The sequence below is a fragment of the Nematolebias whitei genome, chromosome 5 (genome assembly GCF_014905685.2).
Source record: "Nematolebias whitei isolate Nwh7 chromosome 5, NemWhi1, whole genome shotgun sequence".
NCBI lineage: Eukaryota > Metazoa > Chordata > Actinopteri > Cyprinodontiformes > Rivulidae > Nematolebias > Nematolebias whitei.
Window position 1 is genome coordinate 38,199,608 of NC_056502.1, and position 27,863 is coordinate 38,227,470.

The window sequence follows — 27,863 nt, forward strand, 5'->3', positions numbered from 1 at the left end:
GAGAGAGAGAGCACTAGGGCACCCGAGAGAGAGTGAGCGAGTGGGCGCCCGACCGAGACAGCGAGAGAGAGAGAGGGCACGAGAGAGACTAAAGTATAACTTGTCAAACCAACGTGATTTAAAATAAAATAATCAATACTGTTTCGTTGTCAAGAATTGGTAGTCACAGTTAAAAAATAGAACTTGTTTGTGACATTTTGTCTCTAGATTGCTCTTTTGAACTTTGCTTATTTTGAAATAAAGAACATTAAAAAATAAACTCCACCTAGAATAATAAAATCAAATGGCTCAATCAACTATTGAATATTCAAACAAGAAAAAAAATGCTTAATACATTCTTTAGAACCTTGTCACTAAATCTTCTCACAGGAACTTATTTATGAGAGTTGAATCTTACCAGTGTATTGAGTCTTGACTATACATTCATAAAAAGATCAGCATTAGAGTTCAAACTGTGTAAAAGAAAACAACTAAAAAGGTGTTCGTCAAGATATGTTCTTTCGTTAGTAAGGTCTTGTCATTTCATCGCAGTATTAATAGCGTCTTATTTTATTTTACTTTAATTTTTTTTAAGTGACTTTAAGACTCACAACCACAACAGCCCCTTTATCTCTTTCCATTAACTGTTAAGTCCTTTACGGTAACTGTCCTCCTTTGTCTTGAACTTTAGTGGTTAATCAGTTTTACAGTCTCGTGTTTTGTCTTTTCTTCTGAGTGTTTATGTGCTGCTGCAGTGTGCTGAACAGCAGAATTTGCACAGTGTTTGTTGTGGCACATCAACCCATATGCTCAGATCGACCGTTGACAGCAGCTCACTCCCACCATTTTTTGCTCTAACAATGTTTTTGATTCAAGGTGATACCTTCTTCGAGCAGTAAAACCATTTCCTTCAGCACAGAGGTCTTGTCATCGTATCCGTGTCAACTGAGGAGTAAAAAGTGGACCCCATCTTGCATGGCTCGGTCCGGCTAATTGCCAGAAGCAAATCAGTCACAACATTTCAAGTCTAAACATTAGTTCCACCTGCAAGTTCCTTATGACCAATAATAAAAATGATAAATAGGAGTTGTCGTGACAGTGTGCCCCATTGTCTGAGAATGATTGATTTCTATAATTTTATATCCATCCATCCAGTAATCGATTGATCCATCCAGACATTTTCTTCCACTTATCCATGTTCAAGCTGCAGAGGCTGCAGGTTCATGAGAGAAACCCTGTCCTCAGTGATGCTCTGCAGCTCCTCCTGTGGGATCCCAAAGTGTTCCAGGCCAGAAAGTATAAACAGTAGTCCCTCGTTTATCGTGGTGGTTCCGTTCCCACCCCCACCCCCCCACCCCCCGCCATAAATCAAAAACCACAAAGTAGGCATAGTAGTACAAGGAGTAGTAGTAGTAGCATTAAGTAGTAGTTTATATATATATATATATATATATATATATATATATATATATATATATATATATACCCTTCCCACACTCTTGCAATATTCTAAACAATGTTTCAAATCTCTAAAAGAGCACAGAATGTCATGGATCTCCTCTATCTGCTTGCCACCTGCCAGCGCTGTCTGCCACGCCCACTTCTGCGCTGCAATCGCTAGCAGGTGGCAGAGAGTGGAGATCATAACCACTTTGCTGCTGGAGAGAGGTTCTCTAAATAATTTAAAATAATTTATTTTAACAATCCATGCCGCTTATGCGGCTCAGAGTCAGAGTGATTTATTTGTCATTCGCATCTCATGTGGTACATGTGGTGGAACGAGATTATGTGCACAGGCTCCCAGTTACATCCAATGTAAAAGAAAACCAGTAATAAGATCTAAGATATGAACTAAGAAAAACATCAACTAAATATACACTAAGCACTGATAGCATAAAAACATTACATCTAACAGCAGCACTTGCATAGTCTGTATGAGCAGATGAACACGCATGAACACAGCAACATGAAACCGATCAGCAGCAACATGAAACAGATCAGCAACAACATGAAACAGATCAACAACAACATGGTGTGATTTTTTTTTCACAGTGATTATTCTGGTTAGAGATTCATGAGTCTAACAGCCTCAGGGTAGAAGCTGTTCCTCAGTCTAGTGGTTCTACACTTAATGCTCCTTAACCTCCTTCCTGAGGGGAGCAGGGCAAAAAGTGTGTGTGCTGAATGAGTGGTGTCCTTCATGATGCAGGTGGCCCTCGTCCTGCATCTGGAGGTGTAAATGTCTGTGATGGTGGGGAGACTGACTCCAACAGACTTCTGTGCAGCCTTCACCACTCTCTGCAAAGCTTTTCTTTCTGCAGCTGTGCAGCCTCCATGCCACACGTTGATGTTGGAGCAGAGGATGCTCTCCACTGCACACCTGTAGAAGGAGGTGAGGACTGAGCTTCCCAGCCCAACTCGTCTCAGCCATCTGAGGAAGTAAAGTCTCTGATGAGCTTTCTTGATCAGGCTGGTGGTGTTGTTGCCCCAGCTGAGGTTGTCATTCAGGTGTACACCCAAGTACTTGTATCTGGAGACCACTTCCACCACAGATCCTCTTATGTTCAGGGGGTTTAGGTGTGTTTGTTCCTTCTGAAGTCTACAATCATCTCCTTTGTCTTCTTCACATTGATGTGAAGGTTATTTTCTTTGCACCAGCTCTCCAGGTGTTCCACCTCCTGCCTGTAGCTGGACTCATCATTGTTTGTGATGCATCCCACCACCACTGTATCATCTGCAAACTTTACAATATGACAGCCTGGATGAGTGGGTGCACAATCATACATGAGTAGAGTGAACAGGAGGGGGCTCAACACACATGCCTGAGGGGAGCCAGTGCTGAGGGTTATGGTGGAGGAGGGAAAGTTGTGGATCCTCACTGACTGCGGTCTGTTTGTTAAGAAGTCTAGTACCCCGTTGCAATATGATGGGCTTATTGTGAGTAGTTTGTCCATAAGGGTTTGGGGGGTCATGGTGTTGAAGGCGGATGTGAAGTCCTCAAAGAGCATACGGACATAAGAGTCCTTCTGCTCCTGGTGGGTGAGAGCAGTGTGGACCACAGAGGAGATGGCATCCTCTGTTGATCGATTCTTGCGGTTTGCATACTTATGACGGTCCTCGTTGATGTTGATGGTTGTTTTGGTTTGGGTCATGACCTGTTTTCGAAGCATTTAGCGACTATGGAGTGAGGGCCACTGGCCGATAGTCATTCAGACCAGTCATTGTAGAGCTCTTTGGGACTGGGATGATGGTGGTGGTCTTCAGGCAGGTGGGAACTGGTGCCAGGGTAAGTGAGGTGTTAAAGATTTCGCCCAGCACCTCGCAGAGCTGATCGGCACATTCTTTCAACACTTTCCTGGGGATGTTGTCTTGGCCGGTTGTCTTGTGAAGGTTTATCCTCCTGAAAGTACTACTTACTTCTGCTGAGGTCACGCTGAGAAGCTCTTCATCCGGTGGTGAGGTGAGTCTGGTGCTGGGTGGTCTGTTCGGGCCTTCAAAGCGTGCGTAAAACTTGTTGAGGGCATCAGGCAGTGATGGGTCTTTAAAGCGTTGTTTGCACCTGCCTTTATACTTTGTTATACACTTAATGCCCCTCCACATGCTCCGTGGGTCTTGTGAGGTGAGCTGACCCTGAGTACTATGTGCATATGTGGCCTTGGCCCTCTTAATACCAGCAACCAGCTCTTTCCTTGTCCTCCTCAGCTCCTGTGAGTTTCCAGACCTGAAGGCAGTGTTCCTGGCTTCCAGCAGGGTGCACACCTCTGCATTCAGCCAAGGTTTTCTGTTCGGGTAACTTTTAATATATCTTATGGTAGAGAGACGTCATTTACTCATGCACCCCAAAACTGAGGATGCGTATTGGTCCAGGTCTCATTCTCCTCCATTTTCAGCAGCATCTCTGAAGACCTCCCTGTCTGTTCGTTCAAAACAATCTCTCATTATGGGGCCACTGTTCTGGATCCACGTTTTAACTTTCTTTTGTACTGGTCTGGAGTGTCTCGGTAGGGGCAGGTAAGCAGGAGCTAGGAAGATTGAGATATGCTCAGATAGTCCTAGGTGGGGGCGGGGTTCAGCTTTGTATGGATCTTTTATGTTCATGTAACCATGGTCCAGCGTGTTGTTTTCACGTGATAGTATGACCACATGCTGGTAAAATCTTGGGAGGCAGTCTTTTAGATTCACGTGATTAAAGTCTCCAGCCACTATGTAAAGAGCTCAGGGTGTTTGCCTTGCAGTGAGCTAAAGAGATCATGAAGTTCCTGCTGAGCTTCGTTAGCATTAGCATCTGGAGCTATTTAAACAACTGTTATGAAAACCACTGTAAAACTCATGGGTTAGATAATGTGGTCGACATTTCACTGTTAGCTGCTCCAAAGCCTTGGAGCAATGACAGCTAATCAGCGTACAGTTTGTGCACCAACTTTTACTCACGTAAATGCACACTCCGCCTCCCCTCATGTTCCCCGTTGGCTCGCTGCAGCAATCCGCTCGAATAAAAAAGTCTGTCATCCATCAGGAAGGCTGAATCCAGCATTTCGCTGGTAATCCATGTTTTTGTGAGGCAAATCATCGCACACTTCATCATCTCTTCTGAGACGCCCGCTCTCAGAGTTTTCCAGCTTTAGCATTACTACGTAGTCTCACTAGAACCCCCACCCAGCATCCTCTCTTCTTAAGCCAAGAGCAGTGCTTCCTCTTCTGTTCGTTGGAGCACCTCTGTTGCAGCTTCCATGCAGATGACATTAACATCTCTATTCTGCCGAGCGTAGTTTTGAGTTTGTTTGCTCATCCATCAATCAGATAATTGTGTGTCATGTCCAATCTTACTTTGAAAAATTACGAAAGAGCGAGTCCACGAAGTAGTGGGGGACTACTGTGTATATATCCCCCCAGCGGGTTTTGGGTCTGCCCTGGGGTTTCTTCTCAGTGGGACATGTCCTGAAAACTTCCAAAGGGAGGCATCCTAATCAGATTCATTCAATTCATTCAACGTTTATTTGTACGTGTTAATCCAATTGAGCCTCGGGGACTCATTTACAAGAGAGACCTGATTTTAACAAAGAGTGATGACAACAATGGACAATAAAGACAACAATAGACAATCATAAAGTATACGTACAAATTGAGATTTTTTTTTAACAAATGAAAACAAAATGATATTTAAAAGAAAATGTAATAAAAAAAATCAAGCTAGATTGTAAGGCGGTGTGCAAAACTAAAAACAAGAACATGTCTGCATTGGTTTTTGCCAAGAACTTAACAGATGTTTGAAGCCACTTAGAGAGCTCAAAGTCGAGAACTTCAGATCTTTTTGCAAGATATTCCATGAAACAGGAGTGGAGTAGGAGAAGGCCCTTTTACCTAGTTCAGTCCTCACTGAGGGAACACTGCAGGTAATAATGTCCTGAGAGTGCACGCTGTAGCTGCACTCACGCAGTGACATGTAGGAGATGTATGAAGGCAGCAGACCAAGAAGTGATTTAAAGATGAAAATGTACCAGTGAGAGAGTCTGAATGAAGTTAAAGATGTCCAGTTAACCAGTGAATACAGGGTGCAGTGGTAGGTATGGTAGTTACAGCCAGTTATGAATCTTAGTGCACCATGATTGGCAGCATCCAACATCTGCAGGGTGCTTGTAGGAGCGTTCATGTAAATAATATCACCGTAGTCAATGGAGGGAAGGAAAGTAGCAGTTACAAGGTGTTTCCTAGCATTCAGAGTTGAACAGGATCTATTTCTGAAAATGAAACCAATTTAACTTTCAGTTTCCTTACTAGGTTTTCCTCGTGGAGCCCAATCAACCGCACAAAAAGACTCAAAGACAGTTATTACCCACAAGCTGTCAGATTACTGAACTCTTGATAATATTACTGGCACTGAACTATTGACAATAGCATTGCACTGAGCCACATCTGTGACACCTAATGTTTATTGCTGCTGCACTATGTGGCTGTATCATGTATGTCACTACCATCATAATTCATCTCAATGTTACTCACTACCTGTGCAATAACTTGTCACACAAACTGTGTAAGTTATGTGCAATATACAGTATATCATGTGCATTTAAGCTTATATTACATCCTTGAAACACTTATTTTTACTAATTCATCCTTCTTGCACTGTTCTATTCTACCATGTTGTTGTTGTTGTTTACTATTTTTTCTTTTGGACTTTGTAAATATTATATTTACTCTCACTTTTTTGTACTTTGTTTTGTACCCTTGTTGTATGCTTTAGTATTTCTTGTTTGCTTTTATTGTTTGTTTTTAGCAAGTCAAATCTGTTCTTCTCATCCTGAACATTTAATTGTACTTTTGACCTTGTGTTAACCTTCATATGGCAAATAAACAACACAACCTCAGCTGACTCCTGTTGATGCAGAGGAGCAGCGGCTCTACTCCAAGGCTGAGCCCGGCCACCCTATGAAGCTCATTTCAGCTGCTTGTATCCAGAATCTCGTTCCTTCATCTTCTTGTCCTTCCAAAACTCAATGTTGTTGTTTTGTCAAAAGAAATCTTTAACTCTCCCAATTTGATACGTTAAAGTAATAATCAATTGAGTAAACAATACAAATGTATGGAAGATTGTTTTTACATCAAAAGGGAGAGATTATAGGGACAGAGAATAAAAAATATAATGAAACAAGACTTTTATTTCTTCCACCAACCTGACTGACTTTCAGTCTTGTTCACATGGGTTATTGATTCATTTGGTCTGGATTTTATTTTTTAGTTATTCTAATTAATATTTTAATTAATCTCAACTTCATCAACCATTTTTCAACTTTACATAGAAAATGTATTTAACAAAGAGGTAAGATCTCAGTTTACAGTGCAGTTTTCTGTTTTACTTCATTGAATGAAAATACCAAATTAAAAACGCTGAGTGAATTCTTCACTGTGAGATTTCTGTGCGTCCCTCTGATTGTGAAAAGCACAATAAATCACACCTAGGCCATCTGTATTTTCAGGATCGTTTCTAGCTGGGAGGTCAGCGCCATCGGACACCCGGTGGTTCTGCCGCTGAAGGTGTGCGAGGAGCTGCTGCAGGTGATAGATGACAGCAACGCCACACTTCCTGTCTCAATGCGCTGCATGAGGTCCTACAAGGTGAGGCAGTTTATAATGTTTTCTGAGGCAGCAGGTAATAAAACATTTGGTGTTGTGACAGATTTCTTTGAATCTTTCTGTGTTTTTATTTTGATGATGTGTTGAACGAGCAAAAACATGCTTCAAGTCTTGAACCCTTAAAATAAACTGCATTAGCAGCACAGCAAGCTCTGTTTTAGCTGAAAGCAATCACTTATTCTCTGTTTTGACTAGCTGCACCTTGTTTCCTGTACCTCAGAAGCTCTTGACAATGTTTTCATGCTGCCTTTATTAAGTTGATGAGTTTCTGAGTTTTCAGTTTACAGACTCGCTGTAGGGATCACGTGTTGCCATTTCTTCTGTTTTTCTGCACCTGCAGTTGTGCAAAATATGTCTGTTTACTCCAACTTCCAAAAAAGAATCCTTTGACTGGATAATAGGTGTTCACTCTGCTGACAGTACGTTTCTCCCGGCTGTTTTAAGTAAAGTAACGGGTAATTAGCACAAGTCTTGTTAACCTCCTCCTCAGGAGATTTAGGAAGTAACTCCTACACTTTAAGCAAGTCTCCCAACTACTGAAATGCACAAGAGCTGCACTCGGGCTCTGCATTTTAATTTGGCTGAAATATATTTCACTGTGCAAAAGTTTTAGACCATTCCCAATTACCGTACTTTTTGGCGTACACGTTGCACCGCCATATAAGTCGCATCAATCCAAATATGTCTAATAAAGTGGGAAAAAACATAAATACATCCCTTCGCTGTAAAAGTCGCATCTATTATGTGTCACCGCTGATGCGTCGCGTTTGTTATGCGTCACCTCTGACCACCTGGAAACCTGGGCCAGTGTTGTACCAAAAATCGATGGGCTGCCAAATGGTGGCCGCTGGAGCATAAACGGGAGGACTTTAACAAGTAATTAACTAGATTAACACTTAAAAACAATTATTTGTTTGCTCAAAATTATAGCAAAGGTGTGTCAGTTGAACGTTTCCTTAATAAATGCACTGTAATGGTCAAAATAGCTTTGTTTTGCCTGGGCGGCACGGCGAAATGCAGCTGATTTGACATTTGCTCCAGGAGTTCCAGAGCGAGACGAAGGTGGCTTGTTATGGCAAGCCAAGTGTCTCATTAATAGCCACTTTTACCTATTAATGAGACACTTGGCTTGCCATACTACTCAAGCTCCCTCTAGCAGCTGAAAATGGTAATGATCAATATTTTCCATGTCAAAATGAATGAAATCATCAGATCTCAGCCAAAAACTGGGTTATAAATATTGGGGAAAAAACCAAACAACTCGCTTCGCTTTATAAGTCGCAGGGCATGCTTATTTATGCAAAAAGGTGCGACTTATACAGCAAAAAGTACTGTAAGCTAAATTTCCTATTTGTTAAACTGTTTTTGGTATTTTTCATGGACTGAATAACAATGTGAGGCTTGTTTTTATACACTTATCAGTTCAGCCAATCTCACAGACTCTGAAACATCCTTGAAGCGACAGCTGCACGTTGTTGCCTCACGCAGCTCCTCATCCAGCTTTCTACTAACCCAAACATACAGTATGGTTCATGGGCAGAGTTAGCATTCTCAGCCATAGTAGTTAAAAACCTCCATAACCTTTGACCTAAATTTCCCTAACATAAACTCTCCTTTGGACATGCTGCTGGTATCAGAGTGCCCAAAGTTCTGATTTAAACTTGATTCTTTGCCAAGTTATCTGTTGTCAATGCAACACCGGTTCAGCCCTTGAGTTGTGTTGTTTTTTTAATGCCCGCATGATTCATTGGTCAGAGTTAAGTGACTTAATAATACATAACACAGTCAAGTACTGGACTGAAAATAAGCAAAAATGCAACAAACATTTATTGAACATTTCAGCACAATTTTTATGAGGTTGAGAATCAACGGCAAACAATTCAAGTTTTTTTTATTTTATTTTAACATAAACAATCTGCATTTGCAGCTGCTGCCAGTTTCATCTCTGCGTGCACGTGTGTGAGGTATGTTTGTGAGGTTAAGGTCCAGTGGAGGAGGCACAGTTGTGATGGGCAGCTGATGGTCACTGGTCAACAGATGCTCCACCCCTCAAAGTTTCCTGTCCCCTCTGGATTATTGTTCTAGACTCGTCCTCAACTATTGGCCAGATTCTCTAAACAGATATTTGAGCATTCTTTTTTTGTTGATGGGGTTATAAGGTCAGCTGTCAGTTAGGCTTAGGTGACAGGACAACATCATCCATCAGAGACCGGAGTCCATCAGGCAATAGATTTTTATGGACAATATTTTCAGTTTTATTCTAGCTGGTTCAATCTTGTATTTCTGTCAGGTGTTATATTTGGTTATTTGGTCTGTCGCTAACCTTCCGTCAGGTGTCAATGAATCATGGCCTGGTACATGTAGTACTGAGACTGAGCTGTTACACGTTTGTATGGAGCTGATAATTATTATCATATTTAAGTTCTTATTGTTCAGCATAACAATTTGTTAAATAGATAAACACATTATTGTTATAATGTTGTTGATGAAAGCCCAGTTTGATCCTGGTCAGGGTCATGGGCGTCTGTACAGAGAACATGCAGGGTCATACCTCTGGGGAGTCATGATTGTAAGAGCATGGTTATAAAATGGTGACTCTTTTTTTAGTCTTTTGGTCCTAAATGACAACTGTTGCTTACAAGTTCAGGGTTTGATTTAGCTGAAATACAAATTGATCACCCTGTATTTACACAGTTGCCAGATCATTCAGCAAAAGTTCTGGTTTTAGATTGGAGGTAAGCAGTTTGCTTGTATCTATTAGATTAAGAAATTTAAAAGTCATTACTCTAGACAGATGGTGTTAAATCAGTGGTGTACAGTAAGTAGTTTGTGGAGACATGAATGTGTTAGCCATAACAGAGTTTTTTTCCCCTTCTGGTTAAGTAATGATGGAACGTTTGTTTATTTCAATATGCTCAGCCTTACTAAAAGCAATGCCTTCCATTCAGAAATGTTCACATCCCGTTATAATGAGCAGTATTTGTCTTCTCCGGAGTAACGCGACTGTAATGGGTGAATGGATCAATAGTTTGCTTTACTAAAACAGGAGACTTGCTTCAAATAGTGTGACCCAAACATGGGACAAATCACTTGTCTGATATTAAGAGTTTCAGCAATTATTAAAAAAAAAAGATTTGGTTTGACGCATTTCATTGTGTCATTTTAGTTGAAACATGTTGTGATGTGTCAGTGTGTCAAATGTAATGTGATCAGAGAGCCTCGTAGTGTAACGAGATGATCAGAAAATGTCTTTAAAACACTCAGGAGTCCAGGTTGTCAGAAGAGGACGTAACAAGATGTCTTTGCTGAAGAAAACAGGAAGGAAAACAATAAAAGACCTGAATGCTGGAAGCTTGAGTACTGCTGTACAACTTTTTTTTTTGTATTGCGTTTAAATGTTCTCCTGTCCTGGTTTTTGAGATGTCTGCTCATGTTGAAACTAAACCTGTAATAGCCAGCAAATAAATAACGTGCATTGTCATTATTACCTTGGCTGATAAGCTACGTTAGGCCACCTTCATACTGGATAACAACGTGTTTATGCTCAACATGACATATTAGAACATGGCCGAATGTGGCAGGTTCAGTGTGAAGCTGATTATGATGCGGTTTTTGGACTGGTGTTTTATTGAACATGGTGTCCATTCATGGAAACGCATTGTGAAACAACGATCCATGTGTTACCTTGTGTTAGCAGCATGCTACAACCAAGTGCCAGTAGAAACAAAGGCAGCCATCTATCAGAATCAGAATAAACTTTATTATCATTACACTGAGATACAACAAGAACATGTACGTACAGTCGTCCGAAAGATGGGCGGAGTGCACGAAGCTGCTACTATAACTACTATATACTACTACTACTACTACTACTACTACTACTACTATAATAATTCTTATTCTTATTCAGAGTAATATTTTGCTTAGATGAGAAAAGAGAAGAAAACATGAGGAGAGACGGTATAAAAAAAGATCTCTCACTCCGTGTCTTAGACAGGGCACGATTTGAGGCATCAAAAAAACCTACCACAGCAAAGCAACATAAACAGACGTGATGCATGTACATATATACAGGTCCTTCTCAAAAAATTAGCATATTGTGATAAAGGTCATTATTTTCCATAATGTAATGATAAAAATGAAACTTTCATATATTTCAGATTCATTGCACACCAACTGAAATATTTCAGGTCTTTAATTGTTTTAATACTGATGATTATGGCATACAGCTCATGAAAACCCAAAATGCCTGTCCCAAAAAATTAGCATATTTCATCCCACCAATGAAAGACAAGTGTTTTTAATACAAAAAACGCCAACCTTCAAATAATCATGTTCAGTTATGAACTCAATACTTGGTCGGGAATCCTTTTGCATGAATGACTGCTTCAATGCGGCGTGGCATGGAGGCAATCAGCCTGTGGCACTGCTGAGGTGTTATGGAGGCCCAGGATGCTTCGATAGCGGCCTTAAGCTCATCCAGAGTGTTGGGTCTTGCGTCTCTCAACTTTCTCTTCACAATATCCCACAGGTTCTCTATGGGGTTCAGGTCAGGAGAGTTGGCAGGCCAATTGAGCACAGTAATACCATGGTCAGTAAACCAGTTACCAGTGGTTTTGGCACTGTGAGCAGGTGCCAGGTCGTGCTGAAAAATGAAATCTTCATCTCCATAAAGATTTTCAGCAGATGGAAGCATGAAGTGCTCCAAAATCTCCTGATAGCTAGCTGCATTGACCCTGCCCTTGATAAAACACAGTGGACCAACACCAGCAGCTGACATGGCACCCCAGTGACTGTGGGTGCTTCACACTGGACTTCTGACATTTTGGCATTTCCTTCTCCCCAGTCTTCCTCCAGACGCTGGCACCTTGATTTCTGAATGACATGCAAAATTTGCTTTCATCCGAAAAAAGTACTTTGGACCACTGAGCAACAGTCCAGTGCTGCTTCTCTGTAGCCCAGGTCAGGCACTTCTGCCACTGTTTCTGGTTCAAAAGTGGCTTGACCTGGGGAATGCGGCACCTGTAGCCCATTTCCTGCACACGCCTGTGCACGGTGGCTCAGGATGTTTCTACTCCAGACTCAGTCCACTGCTTCCGCAGGTCCCCCAAGGTCTGGAATCGGCCCTTCTTTACAATCCTCCTCAGGGTCCGGTCACCTCTTCTCATTGTGCAGCGTTTTCTGCCACACTTTTCCCTTCCCACAGACTTCCCACTGAGGTGCCTTGATACAGCACTCTGGGAACAGCCTATTCGTTCAGCCATTTCTTTCTGTGTCTTACCCTCTTGCTTGAGGGTGTCAATGATGGCCTTCTGGACAGCAGTCAGGTCGGCAGTCTTACCCATGATTGCGGTTTTGAGTAATGAACAAGGCTGGGAGTTTTTAAAAGCCTCAGGAATCTTTTGCAGGTGTTTAGAGTTACGTCATTGATTCAGATGGTTAGGTTAATAGCTTGTTTAGAGAACCTTTTCATGATATGCTAATTTTCTGGGACAGGCATTTTGTGTTTTCATGAGCTGTATGCCATAATCATCAGTATTAAAACAATTAAAGACCTGAAATATTTCAGTTGGTGTGCAATGAATCTGAAATATATGAAAGTTTCATTTTTACATTATGGAAAATGACCTTTATCACAATATGCTAATTTTTTGAGAAGGCCCTTTTTATACATTTTATTTTTAGCTTTGCTTTAAAGTTCTTGTTTTGTGATTTGTACATTTGTGGGTCAAAATAAAGTTAAAGAGGGTCCTCCTTACCCTGACTCCTGTCGGGAGAAGTTGATCAATTTTGTTGAGAGACCAGCTGATCCTTCGAATTAAGAGGTATGCAGAAAAAAAGGCTCTTTAAAGGTTCACAGGATGAAAGAGTGCAAGCAGGGAAGTGCGAGGGTGGGGTGGGGGGGTACGGAGTGCCGGGAAAACACGTCTGACTTCACTGAAGTACAGAGAGAAAAAAATAAATAAATAATCAAGATGGCATGCACATTAACTATTTAAATCAGGTCTCATTCAGGTCTCTCTTATAAATGAGTCCTCAAGGCTCAATGGGATTAAGCTGTCTAAACAAAGGTTGAATGAATGAATGAAAAAATCATTTAAGAACTATCTATTTGAATTTTTGAAAATCACTTCCAATCCCTGGTAAATTTTGTTTTCTTTCTGTTGAGTGTGTCCAGACTTGGGCATTGTCCACACAAAAACGCTGCTTTTCACAAACAATTTTTTATTTGACGTTTGTAAAGATATCCTCGTAAACATGGCACTGTTTCTAGAGTTGTATTTATCCAAAAAGAAATACCAAAAAAACAACAACATAAAAAGCACAGTAATAACTATGCCATGCCTGTATATGGCACTGTAACACTGCCATGAAAACAAACAAAAAAACAAGACAAAATGCATGAAGTAAAGGGCTTAAATGTTGAATAAAAACCTTAAACGGTAAAAGAAAAAGCAAAGATGGCGAATATAGGAGCCAAAACTGATGACAAAGTAGAAATTCTACTTTTTGCCACATTAAACTGTTGTTAACCGATGACGTAATGACACATGGTTTGTGCAACCACCTGGTTGCAGGATTAAACAACAATAAACAGATTTATTATCATGGGAAGATCATTACTGACACACAACAACCTTATGTTTAGTGAAAATAGTTAACCACTGAAAAATATGCTAAACTGTGTTACTTTATTATGTTTTGAAAGCTAAATGATGGAGATGTCCAACACATTTCATTCATTGTGCTTCAAGTCAGCCCAGCTGAGTTCTGCTCTATGCCTCTTTTGGCTTTGCGTTGCTCGCTTAACTTCTGAAAGCTCACGCCTGTGCAGGACATGGCTGGCTCCATCAGTGATTTATGAGCAGTCAATGGCATCACAAGAACGGACTGGTCTTTGTTGCCATTTCACAGAACTGTTTTGTGAAAAAGTCTACGGTTTCTGTGTGGATGAGTCCTCAGATGGTAGTGCAAGGCCGTACAGCTGATTTTAAAGGAGGTCTACCTCATGGAGGAGCTGTAGAGTCAAATCAGGTCTAGTGTCTTGTTTCACTTAAAACCAGCTGCTAAAAATGAACCGTACATGCAGGTTTACCACATGTACATTTTGTATTGTGACCATGTGGTATTGCAGCCAAATCGTGTTACACACTTTATTAGAACCTCAAGAAATGGTGTCAACTTGGGAAAAATGAGCATGTCATATAAAATGATAATGGGATTCATCTTAGTAGCTGCAGTTAATTAAACATCCATTTAATGCTGACTGGGTCTTCTGCCAGCATAAAAAATGGCAACACGGTATCTACGACACCCAGCCAAAGTGTCTGCTGTACAGAAAGAGCTGCGTCCTATAATTGGCTCAGGGAATGCCGCCATTATGGTATCATTATTGGGTGTTAATAGCATCCGTTACCTTTCTACCATGATTTCAGCATGTCCCAACTTTGACATCTGTAAGGTCGATGTCCTGCTCTAAAAACTTGATATTTAAAATAAACTGAACCTGCATTTATACGTAATTCAATTTTGTTTGAGTTTGTAACCAAAAAGTGTTGTATAAAGTTAAACTTCCTTTACATCAGCTTGATGCACTTTTTTTTTTATCAGAAGATGACCATCCATCCCAGCAGTCGAACCTATCATTGTACTGTCTGCAGGGACCAGTGTTGAACTGTGTGTGTGCATATTTTCATTTCAGTCCTTATGAGTGCATCAAAGTGTGCTATGAGCCAGCCTGTTATCACACTGCCTGTGGAACGTCCGTGTTCTCCACTCTCCATCGTTGGCCCTGCTGGTGTAATGAGCTGTAAAGAAGCTCAAGAGTCTCACTCTTTTGTCCCGGAGGAAAACATGGCCTCTGCCACCCTTCCCCACTTGCGTCAATAATCTCCACATCACTCTACAGAGATGGCCTGCCTGTTGGACAGAAACTGAGCTCCTTTTATGTTGAAGAGCTGAATCGCCTATGTCTCAACTGCAGTCCACAGTTTCTCTGTGGGATACACGGCTTTGTTTCTAAATAAATTACTTCCCCTGTGATTCAGGCATTTCGATTCACTCCACGTGGGTTGATGGTTTAAAGGAATTTATCAACAGAGTGAAAGCTGTTCTATCATCGTTCACCAATTGGACCAATGTCTTCATAGATACATGGTGGAGTCTTTGCTGTTTACTTTCAGTAAAGGTGGTGTATGGCTGTTTATACTAGGCCCATGCCAATGCAGGTACTGACCACAATCCCAATGTACAATAATTTTCTTCGGTAAAACCCAATAATCTATTGGGACTTATTTTTGTAATAATCTAAGCTACCAAAATGTCTACTTTTTATTGTATTAATAAAATAAGTGTAAAGAGAACCAAGTCCAAAAGAAATTGGGCATATTGAGGCACCTAGGTAGCCATACCCCTGTATCAAATCGGCTTGAATTACCGGTATAAACCCTTCTTAAAACTTACTAAAATGACCAATAAGTCTTTAAAACACTTGAAACAAACCCCAAAAAGCCAAAGCAATATTAAAACTAAATATGAAAGCAAGTATAAAGAACAAAATTATTAGGACCCTCCAAAGAAACTCCAAAAAACTTGAAACCTAAACTGACTGTATAAAAATACATAAGTTAAAATGTCAATTCAGTCACGTAGTCCAACTTTCTGCGACCTGTTTAAACTCTAAATCTTGTTTTTGCTGTGAAGTATGCAGAGTTGTAGAAGTCCAGAGAAAGCAGAGTTTTTTTATATGCTCGTCAAAAGGCAAATGTTAAAGTATAGACTTCGTCCATAAACTTTATCTTGTCCCGCCCATAACTTGTGATCTGTTCAAGATAATTTAACTAATCTTAATACGCTTATGCATCAGCATGTACACTTTGCATCAGCCCAGCTCCAAGGTCAAGCGCACATATCAAGGTCAAATATTATACAAGGTCTTTGCATGTCCGGGCCATTGCTGCAGATGCTGTATAATAGTTTGCCAATGGGCATATAAGGTGCCATATGCAGTACTTGTGTTTCACTTGTTTTGCCAGAATCCCAGTTTTGCATACGTGAATTATGTTTTTTTTAGTTTTGGTCTACATCATGCAATGTAATGCTACCATAAGGCATACTGTAGACATTATTCCCAGTCAACCAACATGTTTTGATATGTATTATTTGTATGTTTTTTTTCCCCACCCTGCTGGAGCAGTTGCAATCAAAATTTGTGACGGAAATCAAAAAATAATTGGTGAAAAGTATTAAGGGTACTTCAGCGTTCAAGCAGAGGTACCCTTAATGATACTGTTCATGTGCAAGCTGCACTAGCCCTGAAGGTACAGTTGTGTACTATATTAGGGTGTTCGTATGTAAAGTAATGGACCAGTTTTTATGGTTCAATTTGCATTTTAGTTGCTGCTCAGGGAGAAAGTAATTGTTTCAGTTGTTTATCTCCCACTAATTATATCAACTTTATATATATTTCATGCTAATAGAACAGCCCCTTGGCAGACTGTTGGTGTTGACATAGAAGGAGATGCAAGAGTGAAACAAATGTTGATAATGATGGCTCAGCTCCATCACGTTTCCCTTGAAGCCATGCCAGTTTGTCATCTTGCATAAAACTAGAACGCTGTTGCTCACTCAGCCAAAACCCACTGGGGTCAGACTAGATGTCACTTGTAAGCTAACTCACGTATCAGTATTTTGTAGCCTACACATGCAGATTCATTCTACCTTTATTTACATAGGTTAGTTCCCACTGAGCCTCAAGGACTTACCTGTATTTACAAGCGAGACTTGTTATAGACCTGCTATAGATCTGTTATATGCAAATGGTTAATGTGACATTTTTATTAACATCAGCAATTTTGGCTGGATTCTTCATTCTGAACACAAACATATGCAATATGTTGTCATTGAATTATTTGTTTGTATCTTTTATGTTTCACTGGGAAAGACCATAGATGTTTTGTCATATTTTAATTCATTTTAAAGGTGAAGACGGCTAATAGAGTTGGCTAACTCTGAAAAGTGAGGTGCTGAAAATGTGATTTTTTTTGTCAGCAGAGCAATAAATGCCACTGTTTTATTAGCCTTTTGTTATATAACAGCTCACATGCAGGTCTTTCTTTTAAATCGTCCCAGTCTAACAAGAGGAACATATAAAATGGACATATACTGTATATAACACTTTGTTTTGTTTGTAAGTACACATGGTCATATTTGCATTTCTTACACCGCACAATTTTCTAAAACAAATTTTCTGTGGGATGTGTACCGGTAGTTTTGTGTGTTTTAGTGACTAGGTGGGAATCATCAAATGGAAGCAATATGAAGCTTTGACAAAAACTGATTAAAGTTAAAGGTCACCCATACTTCAGTGCTGTAAATTTGGGACCAGTTGTTGTGGTGCTGTGGTTTTTAAACTCTGATAGTATTTTGTTAAGGTTTGAAGGAGTCTGTTATCTTTCCTGGATTGTATTACTTCAGTTTTACTTTTCTACGATCTATTTTAACAGACCTGTGTCAGTGTTTCTTCATACAGGAGGAAATATTCTTGGTGCAGCCTGCTAAGTTTTAAGTGTTTAGATAAAAGCACCTAATATCAAAGAATACGTTTGCTCATGGGTCCTCCTTATTGCAGCTTCTACTCATTGTGTCAGCACCTTTTAAAGCAGCCAATACAGCACATCCTGTTTGTAATAACCCTTAATTAAACAGCTTTTGTGTAAATGGAAAATTAAACAGCAAATATATTTTCTCATAATAACTAGTAGTGTTAACTTGATGCTTTGCTGGGGTTTTCTGTATTTCAGTGAAATTGAATTAGATGAAGATGCAGCAGAATTGTTAACTCAAGTTTTGTGGGTGGTCCTTCTTTCAGTATCCCTGTAGACAGGTTGCATTACAAAATACAAGTGGTACTTATGGGGTATGTACCAGTATGAGCAGGATTTATGGGGACTACAGGTTATATTATGAAATTACTTGTTAGACTGTAGTTACAGGGTACATACCTCAGACTTACAATCTCAGTACATACAGTACTTGCTAGTTACACTATTGCTACGTGCCCTGTAAGTACCAGTTATTTACCCAGTAAGTACTGGACTGTATTGTGAATTGCTATCTTGAAGTTTCATCCATCCATTATCTTTAGCCACTTCTTCTTTTCCTGATTGCGGGCCCTGCAAGTTTTATATGTCAAAATTAAAGCATTCCTGTACAACATCAGTATTTAAAAAAATACTTAAAACAGAAGAGCTTCTATTTAAAATATTAACACTTGGGTTTATCAAAACATTTAACTAAACCTTAGGCTTTATGGGTCATTTTGACCAAGGGACAGTAGGGCTGTTGAAAAAAGTTTTGTTCATCCATCCATCTATCATCTGCTTTCATCTATGATTGCGTCATAAAGGCAACCGGTCCAAGAGAGGACTTGGACCAGTTGCCTTTGGACTGGTTAATTTTACAGCCCCTCTTAGGGGGAGATATTCCCAGGTCTGAGAGGATATAAAATCCCTCCCGCAAATTCTGGCTCTGCCCAGGGTCTCCTTGTGTGGGAACCATGGCCTTCGACCTAAAGGAGCAGACTATCATCCCAGCTTCTTCACAGTCTGCATTGAACTGTCCCAGTGCATGCTGAAGGTCATTCAAGACTTGCTCTTCTTAAAGGCGGACACCTTTCTCTTCCTCTCCCTCTCCGCTTTGCTTTGCTCTGTCCTGTCTGTGAAGCTGCTTACAGCCTCTCTTTTACAAATCTTCCAAATCTTAATTCTGCTATGGATTTGGCCAGTTGGTTCCTCAACACAATTGATAACATTTCTTCAAAGAGAAGACAGGCTTTAGGTGAGCCGATTTGCCCTATTGGCACGCACGCAGCTGGATATCTTATCGACGTGGAATACTTGATGATATGTCTATCTCTGCTGTCATTCTTGGATTTTAAGGATGCACATATAATTGGATTTATGATAACTGGTTTCCTGCTTTTTGGATTTGTCTGGTTCCTGGTTTATCTACAATCAAGGAAGTCACCAGCATGCTGGTGAAGATTCTCAGTCATCCAGGACATGATGAATTCAAAAAACGTTCAATACAAAAACAACTGGACTTTATTTGTAACAGAAGACGTTTCGCTCCTCATACGAGGAGCTTTCTCAATTCGAAGAGTGGTGAGTGAGAGATTCAGGTTATAAGGCTGAGTGAGATAAGACACACACGTATGTAGATTGGCAATTCACACCTAAACACCTTAACAGTAGGGGTTTCTAAAGTCTTTGTTACTCTAATTCACGGACGAGGCCCCTCTGTTCCCATCAGGTGTGAAAACCAGTTGGAAATCTGTCTTAAGGTTGCATTATATGATTTTGAAAGTGGAAATCTGAGGCCTCCTCCTCTGTTAAGAGACGGCTTTTCTCTTTTTACATAAATTGCTTCCTTCACCCCCTCTCAAACCATCTGTGTTCTCGATCCAAAATGTGCACATTTTGGTCCTCAAAAGAGTGTCCCTTATCTGTGAGGTGGAGGTGAACAGCTGAATCTTGTCCTGAGGAAGTAGCTCTCCTGAGTCACCAGCAGCAAATTTAGACCTGGTCAGGCTGCTTGCCTTATATGATGGCTTGGTTCGTGCCTCGAGCACCCAGACTCAAATGCTTTTGGCAGGATGGATCAGATCTCGATTACTCTCAGGTATAGCCCATTAGTGTGGCCATTTAATTTGGACGTTTCAGAACCGAGTAGACTGACACAGACTCAAGGTAGATGTTAGTAAAAGTTCTGCCTGTCCCCAAAACAATCATGTTTATCTGAATTCAGCTCCCTGACTAGCCTTGACAGACCATATTATCTTAATTCACCTGGAAGTTTTGTAAATCTGATGCTTTGCCCCTCCCTCCCCTCCTACCAAGGAAGTCTATGGACCAATCAGAGGGGCCCAGCTGAATAAACATTTTGTCATCATTTCAGGACTCTTTGGATTCGTCCTTGGCTGTCCTCGACACCCTCGAGAGTGTACGGATCTCTCCAGAGTAAACTATTTAAACTGAACGATTTTATCTGAACTCTGCGGTGCCTCTGTGTGTTGTTTCTGAACATGCTCACCACCCTTGCGTCCCCCACACACACACACACACACACACGCGTGCACGGAATGTCAGCATCATTATGTGCTTGTTGTGCAAGGTTTTTTTTTCTTCCATTATCATGCTGTTAACCTTCAGCCAAACATTAAGAGCATGTTTGGAATTTTTTCGTCTTCAAAACTTGTCTCATTTTTCACCACTTTTTTATTGTCTGTCCAAACAGATCTCACTTGTAAATGAGTCTTCGATGCTCAATATGATCTATCTGTTTAAATAAAAGTTGAATGAATTAATTAATTCCTGAAGAAGCTAACAGAACCACATCATCTGCAAAAAGCAAAACTGAGACCCTGAGATTACCAAGCCAGACGCCCTCCTCTCCACGACTGCACCTTGACAGTCTGTCCTTGAACACTACAGACAGAATCAGACAATCTGCACCAAGAACAAGCTCCACTTTGTGCCAAGAATGCAGACACAGCTCCTGCTTGGTTATACAGGGACCAGATAGTCCCTTAAAAGTGACTAATTTTTATACCCACTTGAAATGTAAATGAATGATCTGATTATTTGGATTACTCTGAGAGAAATGTAATTTTTTTAAATATATCAGACAGCTATTAGTCAATCACCTGATTACCTCATACTTGTTTAGTTAAAGATGCTTATAGCACAGCAGTACTAAACTGTTTTCCATAAACCAGATTGCCTCAAGTACACAAATAACATTTATATATCTTTATTTAAATACCTTTTAAACCTTTTCTTTATAAAAATTTTTAGCCTGCTATTGGCCTGAGAGACCAGGTCCCTTTGATCCCAGGTCCACCTCTGCTGTCCAGACTCCCATCTCTCTGGTTTCCCCCATCACTTCTCGTCCTCTTTGTCTTGGACTCTTGTGAATCATTTGTATGAATTACCATTGATGTACTTGAGTGGTGAGCAGACACTGGCGTGAGGAAAGAGAAGATAGGACCTTGAGTGAAGCAAATGCCCTCATCCATCATCCCAATGTAGAGCTTTCAGTGGAGCCGTGGTCTGCAGCAGGCAAACACCCAGGGAGAGGACGGACCGAGCCAATTTGTTTTCTCACCTTTTTTGTTTATTTAAATGTTTTTGAAGTTGATTAAATTACTACAACTTTTGCCTTTTTTATTCTAACATCTTAAGATGGTGAACACGGTTGCCATCCTGATTAGCAGGAAAAAAAAAACATGGTAGATAATGGTATTTTTTGTATATTTGTACTCTTGTGTTATAAAAACCTCTGATTTGAGCCTTTTCTGAACTTCTGCCTGTTTTTTTTTTTTTGTTTGTTTGTTTTTACAGGTGGCGTATCTTAGACTGTGAGGATGGAGGAGAAAACCACCCTGTCCCAAATTGCTTGTTGCTCTTGAAAGCAACCTTTTCAGCCATCCAAATACTTTGTTCCCAAGAACAGAAATTTGTGGAAGAACATAATAATGTGGCTGCCATTTTTTATATATTTTTTACTTATCTTTGTATACACAGCTTGTAAAATTGTATTTGTACCAGTGCACATTTTTTTTCCCCAGCCTCGAGCCCCATCATACTTGTCTTTGTGTCTATTTTGTTTGACACCATTACATTTAAGGTTTAATTGACCAGAGTATATTTGAAATGAAGGGAAGGCAGATTTGGACCAGCTTTTTATTAATAAATATTATTTATCACCACATTGTTTTGAAATGGTAAATGGTCTGCATTTAAGCACTTTACAACACAATCTATGCCCTTATTTACTCTTCCACACACTCAACCATACAGGACTCTACTCCATTTCTACTGAGATCATCTGAATAAATCATTCTATAGAGACTAATCAGAGCTGTAGATCACATTCATACACTGATGGGGCACATCAGTGGCAAAGTTGGGTATCCTGCCCAGGGACTTTTCCCCACATGTACTGAACTGGTGGGATGGAACCTCTAGCTTTTTCCTTGTAAGATGACTGCTCTAACCACTGATCCACAGCTGCCCAACCATAACAATTATGTGAGCCACAGCAAACCTGGATGTGTCTTCTGTCAGGAGAGCTCCTGTGCAGGTGTCAAAATACAGTTCTAGAGCGCTGGAGATGGGTTTGAGATGCAACAACTTCATCCATCTATTATCTTTATCCTCTTCCTTTCTGGATTGCGGGGGTCACTGCCGTCCATATCCAGCTATCACTGTGTGAAAGGCGGGGGACACCCTGGACAGGTCTCCAGTCCATCACAGCGACACACGGAGACAAATGAGACAATCAACCATTCACTCTCTCACTCACACCTAGGGACAATTTAGAGTTACCAATCAGCCTAACATGCATGTTTTTGATCTGTGGAAGGAAACCACCACCAGAAATGTCCATGGCAACATTTCAACATTGCTCGATCCAGCAACCTTCTTGCTGAGTGGTGGCATCCAGCAGCCACTCACAAGTCAAAACTTCAATATTTAAGCAACAAGACTGAGTGTCTGCCACTCATTTGAGGAAATTAACATCTCTTGTGAATCTTTCAAGACATTCTGGGGACTCCTTGAAAGCTTCGTCCAGTGAAATACAACTTTTTAGTTCAAACCGTCACTGAGTTGCCAGCATGATTGTTGATCTGCCTTGTTTCTATGCAAAACAAGATGCATTTAATTTTAAAACCGTTTTGTGATGCTTAGATCAGTAAATCATGATGAGGCCACTTGTTTACCAGCAAAACTAGCCATAGAGTCCAACCAGCCCGTGAAGTAAATGGTCTGTAAGAGCTCCACTTCATGCTCTTGTGAACACAACATCCAGTCTGAACAGGCTATCTTTGAAAAGCAGCGCAGCATAATATCTGCCTGCACGTCTATTTTTACAAGCTCCTGGTTGGAATGAGGGGGAAACATCTCGTTCCGACAGCATGCCTGGATCTGCTGAATGCTGATGCAGCAAGTGACAATTACTTTTAAAAATACAAAGAGGTATTGCACCCACTGAGGCGGTGAAGCAGAGAGTGAATTGGCTAATTAAATACATCTAACACCGAACCGTCAGGGGTTTCTCATTTCCTCTCGGCCCTCTCTCCACAAGTGCAAATGAAGTAGGCTCTAAATAACCCATTTGTTTCAAGCCTGCTGAGCAGAAGGAGTGACGCCACATTTACTGGCTGCTGCTGCTGTTTTGAACACTCTGACAGTCACCCTGAGGGCATGAGGAGTTGCAGGCTCGCTTTGTCTTTTTCCTTTTTATGATGGGCACTAAAAGTGTCAAAAGTTTTTGCCCACTACCGTCTGCTGACATGGTGCAACTCATTAGCTTTTTCACACACTGCTCTCGTGAAAAATATCAGGCTGAGTAAAGGTCTACTACATTTTCTGCCTAACTAATTACTTGTCCATGGTTGGAGGACAGTTTTTGCTTGCCCTTCTTTTATACTGTGTATAAATCTAATGTGTTAAAGCAGCAGAATGGTAATAAACCACTACTTTGTTGTGTTCCAATTTAATTTCAAATATTTTCCCCAAAAATTCTTCAATAAGATTGTTTTCAAACGTGACAATACCAAGTTTCAAAACCAAAGTTCAAATATTAATGAATACAGGTTCACCACTTCATATTCAATGGCTCTTAATAAAGTGAATAAGCAAGTAACTTGCTTTTTGGCAACACTTCATTTATCCAGTTAGCAATGGCAAGCTAGCAGGCTAATGCTAGTTGAACATAACTTTCAGTTTGCTACAGTAGATGGTTTAAAGCAGGGGTTCCCAACCCTGGTCCTTGAGGAACACCATCATGCATGTTTTAGTTGTTTCTCTGCACTGACACACCTGATTTTAATTAATGGGTGATTAATAGACTTCTGCAGATCATGAAGTAATTAAATCCCTGAATCAGGTGTATTGGAGCAGGGAAACGACTAAAACATGCAGGATGGTGTTCCACAAGGACCAGGGTTGGGAACCCGCTGGTTTCAAATGTTTTAGTGAAAGTGTTTTGAATAATTCACATTTTATTTGATGTAGCTATCTCCTTGAACTGCCTCAGTTTGGAAAATAGTTTTATTCTGGGAGGATCTATGAGCTAACAGCTAGCATGAGTAGGACTAATACCAAAGTAGATTTGCTGCCATTTTAAAACGATCCCAGTCTCAAAAAGTTATTTTAAAAAAGGTAGATGAATGCTATCAGATTTACATAATGGTTAAAGTAGCAGTTTGTGTCATGCATATTGTGCATGTGCATATTTTTTTTTTCCAAATTTGTGTATTCTGCTTCTTTGATTATTTCATATGGCTTTTTTTCCTGTACACAGTAATTAGAACATGCTACTGGATGCCTCAAATTTCCCCTCGGGGATTAATAAAGTCAGTCTGTCTCAAACTATCTGTTAGGCAAAACTGACTGTATAGTATAAGTTTATAAAATGTTCACATAAATCAAACTTTTGAGATAGTTTTAAAATGTTAACAATGAGCTTTGGTCTTACCTCGATCACTAGCAATTAGCTCATCAATCCTGTCAGAATTGAACTTTTGTTTGTTTATTTAATTAAAATATAAATCTGCTCAACATTAGGTAACCAAACTTTTTCCACAGAGCCCCACTTCATTTGGACTGAACCATAATTGGATGCTGACTCATCAAGTATGGAATCAATCTAGATGAAAAGTAAAGTATTAGATCTGAATAAAAACGTTGGATATTAAAAAGCAACAAATCACTACCGAAATAAAATTTGTTGAACTCCAAAGTAGAACTTCTGGACCATCTGGAAACTCCTCTGCCATATCTGTTGGGAAAACAAAAGCAACTTCGAAGTGTACAGTATCTAGAAAAAGTTTTTTTTTTTTTTTTTTTTTTTTTTGCAAAAACAAATGTGCATGAAACACAAATAGTTTTGCTTGCAGTCTTTTGTTAATATTAAGCAGAGGTATTTGAAGAGCTTTATGTTTGTAAGCACAGTAATACCACTCCAAATACTACTAGCACTAGTATGTAATACTATTATTTCTAGTATAATAATAATAATGTCATCACAATGTCAGCACTGTATGTTTCCATACAATGGCAAAATTAGTCTCTGCATTTAACCCATCCACCACCAGGTGGTGCAGTGGGCAGCTATTGAAAGCGCCCGGGGGACATTATGGGGATGAGACGTGCTGCCCAGAGACGCCACGTGATGTGCAGTGACTGGGGATCGAACCTGGGACTTTCGGGACCCAAGCCGGCTGCCCTGCCTCTACACCATCTCGGCAGTATTCAACTATTAGTACTAGTAATAGTACTGATACTAAAAGTCCTAGGACTAGTAATTGAATAAAATAAAACAATAAATTAATGCAGAAATGGCAACTCACATGCTGTAGCCACTCAAAGTTTAATATTTCAAAAACCACAAATGATACAAGAACCAAAAGTCATATCAATCATCTCCTGCTTGCTCTTAACAATTAGCAGTGTGAATGGTTTCAATAGGATAAACTTTGCAGTAGTACATAAGTTGCAAAAAATGGCAGGGGAGATGAAAAGATTTCAAGCATGTACATTTCATGCACACTAATCAGCAGGTTAAAAAAAACGCACATCTATAAAAGACAGAAATTACTTTCATATTTATAAACAGGGAACCTCAGAAACTAGTCTATATGGATCAGCACATTTGTTTTTTCAGCTTATCTAAAATCCTATGTGGGGACGTAAAAAAGATGCTGACTGGTTGGAAATTTTGTGTTACGATTGAATAATCCAGTTATGTAAGATTTTGTCTTGAACCCATTCATCAGGAAATCATGTTGCAAATTTAAAAAGTACAGTTTTGGAAAGGCAAAAACCCAGTAAACATGTAAGGTATGCCCAAATTGTATTTTATTTATTTACATTAAAAGTGTAAAAGCTCACCTGGTAGAGGCATTGATAAAATGTTGGGGGCTCATCTGAAAATTATTGTCTCCAACAAATGGTGTGGTAAGTTTCTCCAAGAATTACCAGAACATGGCACCAATAAACCCAAACCTTTTGGTACACAGTACGTCCAGTATTGGTCTTACTCCGGAGGATAACTCCATTGAATGTTTGTGCAATTTAAAAAATAATAAAAAATTCATGTTTGATAATTCAGTCTCAACCCAACTAATTGAGTCTGGAGACTGCTGTTAGTCTGTCTAATAAATTTGTTGTTCAACAAAGTTAAGTCAGATATTCTGGACAGTTTCTTTGTGTTGACATATTTTGTCTTTCATCCAAAGGACTTCATCAGTCCGAGGAGCCACAACAAACTCAGTCCCATAAGCAGCACACTTGCATAGTGGGCCAACCAGTTTGATAATGATAAGATGATTTCTGGAGTCCGCCCTCTCCCCCGTCAACTCCTCTGAGGTAGCCATGGCCAAAGTGGTTCAAAACATCAAAGTTCATGCTCAATAATCCAGGTAGAAAATCCAACAAAGTTAACCTGACAACTTTGTTGTTAAATAAACAAGTATCCATCCATCATCATCGGCTTGTTCTGAAGTCTGGTCATGGGGGCAGCAGCTTGAGCAGGCAGGTTCAGACATCTCTTTCCACAGCCACCTCTTCCAGTTCTTCTCGGAGGACTCCAAGGCGTTCCCAGGCCAACTGAGAGACATAGTCTCTCCAACGTGTCCTGGGTCTTCCCCGGGGTCTCCTCCCAGTTAGACATGTCCAAAGCACCTCCCACCTGCCATGGGAGCATCCTGCCTGAATCACCTCAACTGGCTCCTCTCGATGTGGAGGAACAGCAGTTCTACTCCAAGTCTCTCCCAGATAACTGAACTTCTCACTTTATCTCTAAGGGAGAGTCCAGCTACCCTGCAGAGGAAATTCATTTCAACCGTCTGTATCCACAATCTCATTCTTTCAGTCACTACCCAGAACTTGTGACCATAAGTGAGGGTAGGAACATAGACTTACCAGTAAACAGAGAGCTATGTCTTACAGCTCAGCTCCCTCTTCACCACAATGGACCGGCACAGAGTCTGCAATACTACATACACTGCACCAGTCAATCACATGCTCCATTCTTCCCTCACTCATGAACAAGATCCTGAAATATTTTAACTTCTCCACTTGAGGCAGAACCTCACCCTAGACCTGAACAAAAACGAGCATATTTTTTTAAATAAAGTTTTTTTTTTCCAACATTTGTTTTATCCTGTTTTACCTGTAAAAACTTTGTCTTCTTGCGTTCAAACTTGAAATAAGACTTGATTCGTATATTCACCTGGCTTCACTGACATTTTTCCTCATCGAAGATAAATGTCTAATGAAACCTCACATGACATCTCAAATATGGAATGATCAAGTCTATGAGCGCACAGTATGAATTTCAAATTGGATTTTCCGGCCCGGTGCCTGCTCTAATGGTTTGATATTATTTTTGGATTAAGCGAGACAGCAATGTGTGAGATTACAACTTGGCCTGTGTGGAAAGAAAGAGATGCTGCTGGGAGAGGTCAAGTCATAAAACTCGTCTCACTCCTGGGAGGAAATGAGGCATTAGATTCAGTTCCTGGTTTAGTCACCCGAGACTAATGGGTCATCTATACTGAGAATCTTTCAGTCGTTCTTCAAAAAAAAAAAAAAGTTTACAGATTTCTAGCATTTTTAACTGAAAAAAAGAAAACAAAATCCAAATAGTGATTTCTTTTTTCCAATGTATACAGACCCTTTCCA

General features: G+C 40.2%; 1 protein-coding gene across 1 annotated transcript in view; it reads left to right on the forward strand.

Annotated features, from left to right (window-relative positions):
• The window catches only part of LOC119410403 (E3 ubiquitin-protein ligase E3D), a 58,464-nt gene extending 36,584 nt beyond the window's left edge, over positions 1-21,880 (forward strand). The window contains exons 4-5 of the mRNA XM_037677314.1: positions 6,954-7,092; positions 21,513-21,880. Of these exons, the coding sequence (XP_037533242.1) occupies positions 6,954-7,092; positions 21,513-21,533 (160 nt within the window). The 3' untranslated portion in view covers positions 21,534-21,880. The remainder of the gene's footprint in view (positions 1-6,953; positions 7,093-21,512) is intronic.
• The last annotated feature ends 5,983 nt before the right edge of the window (positions 21,881-27,863 follow it).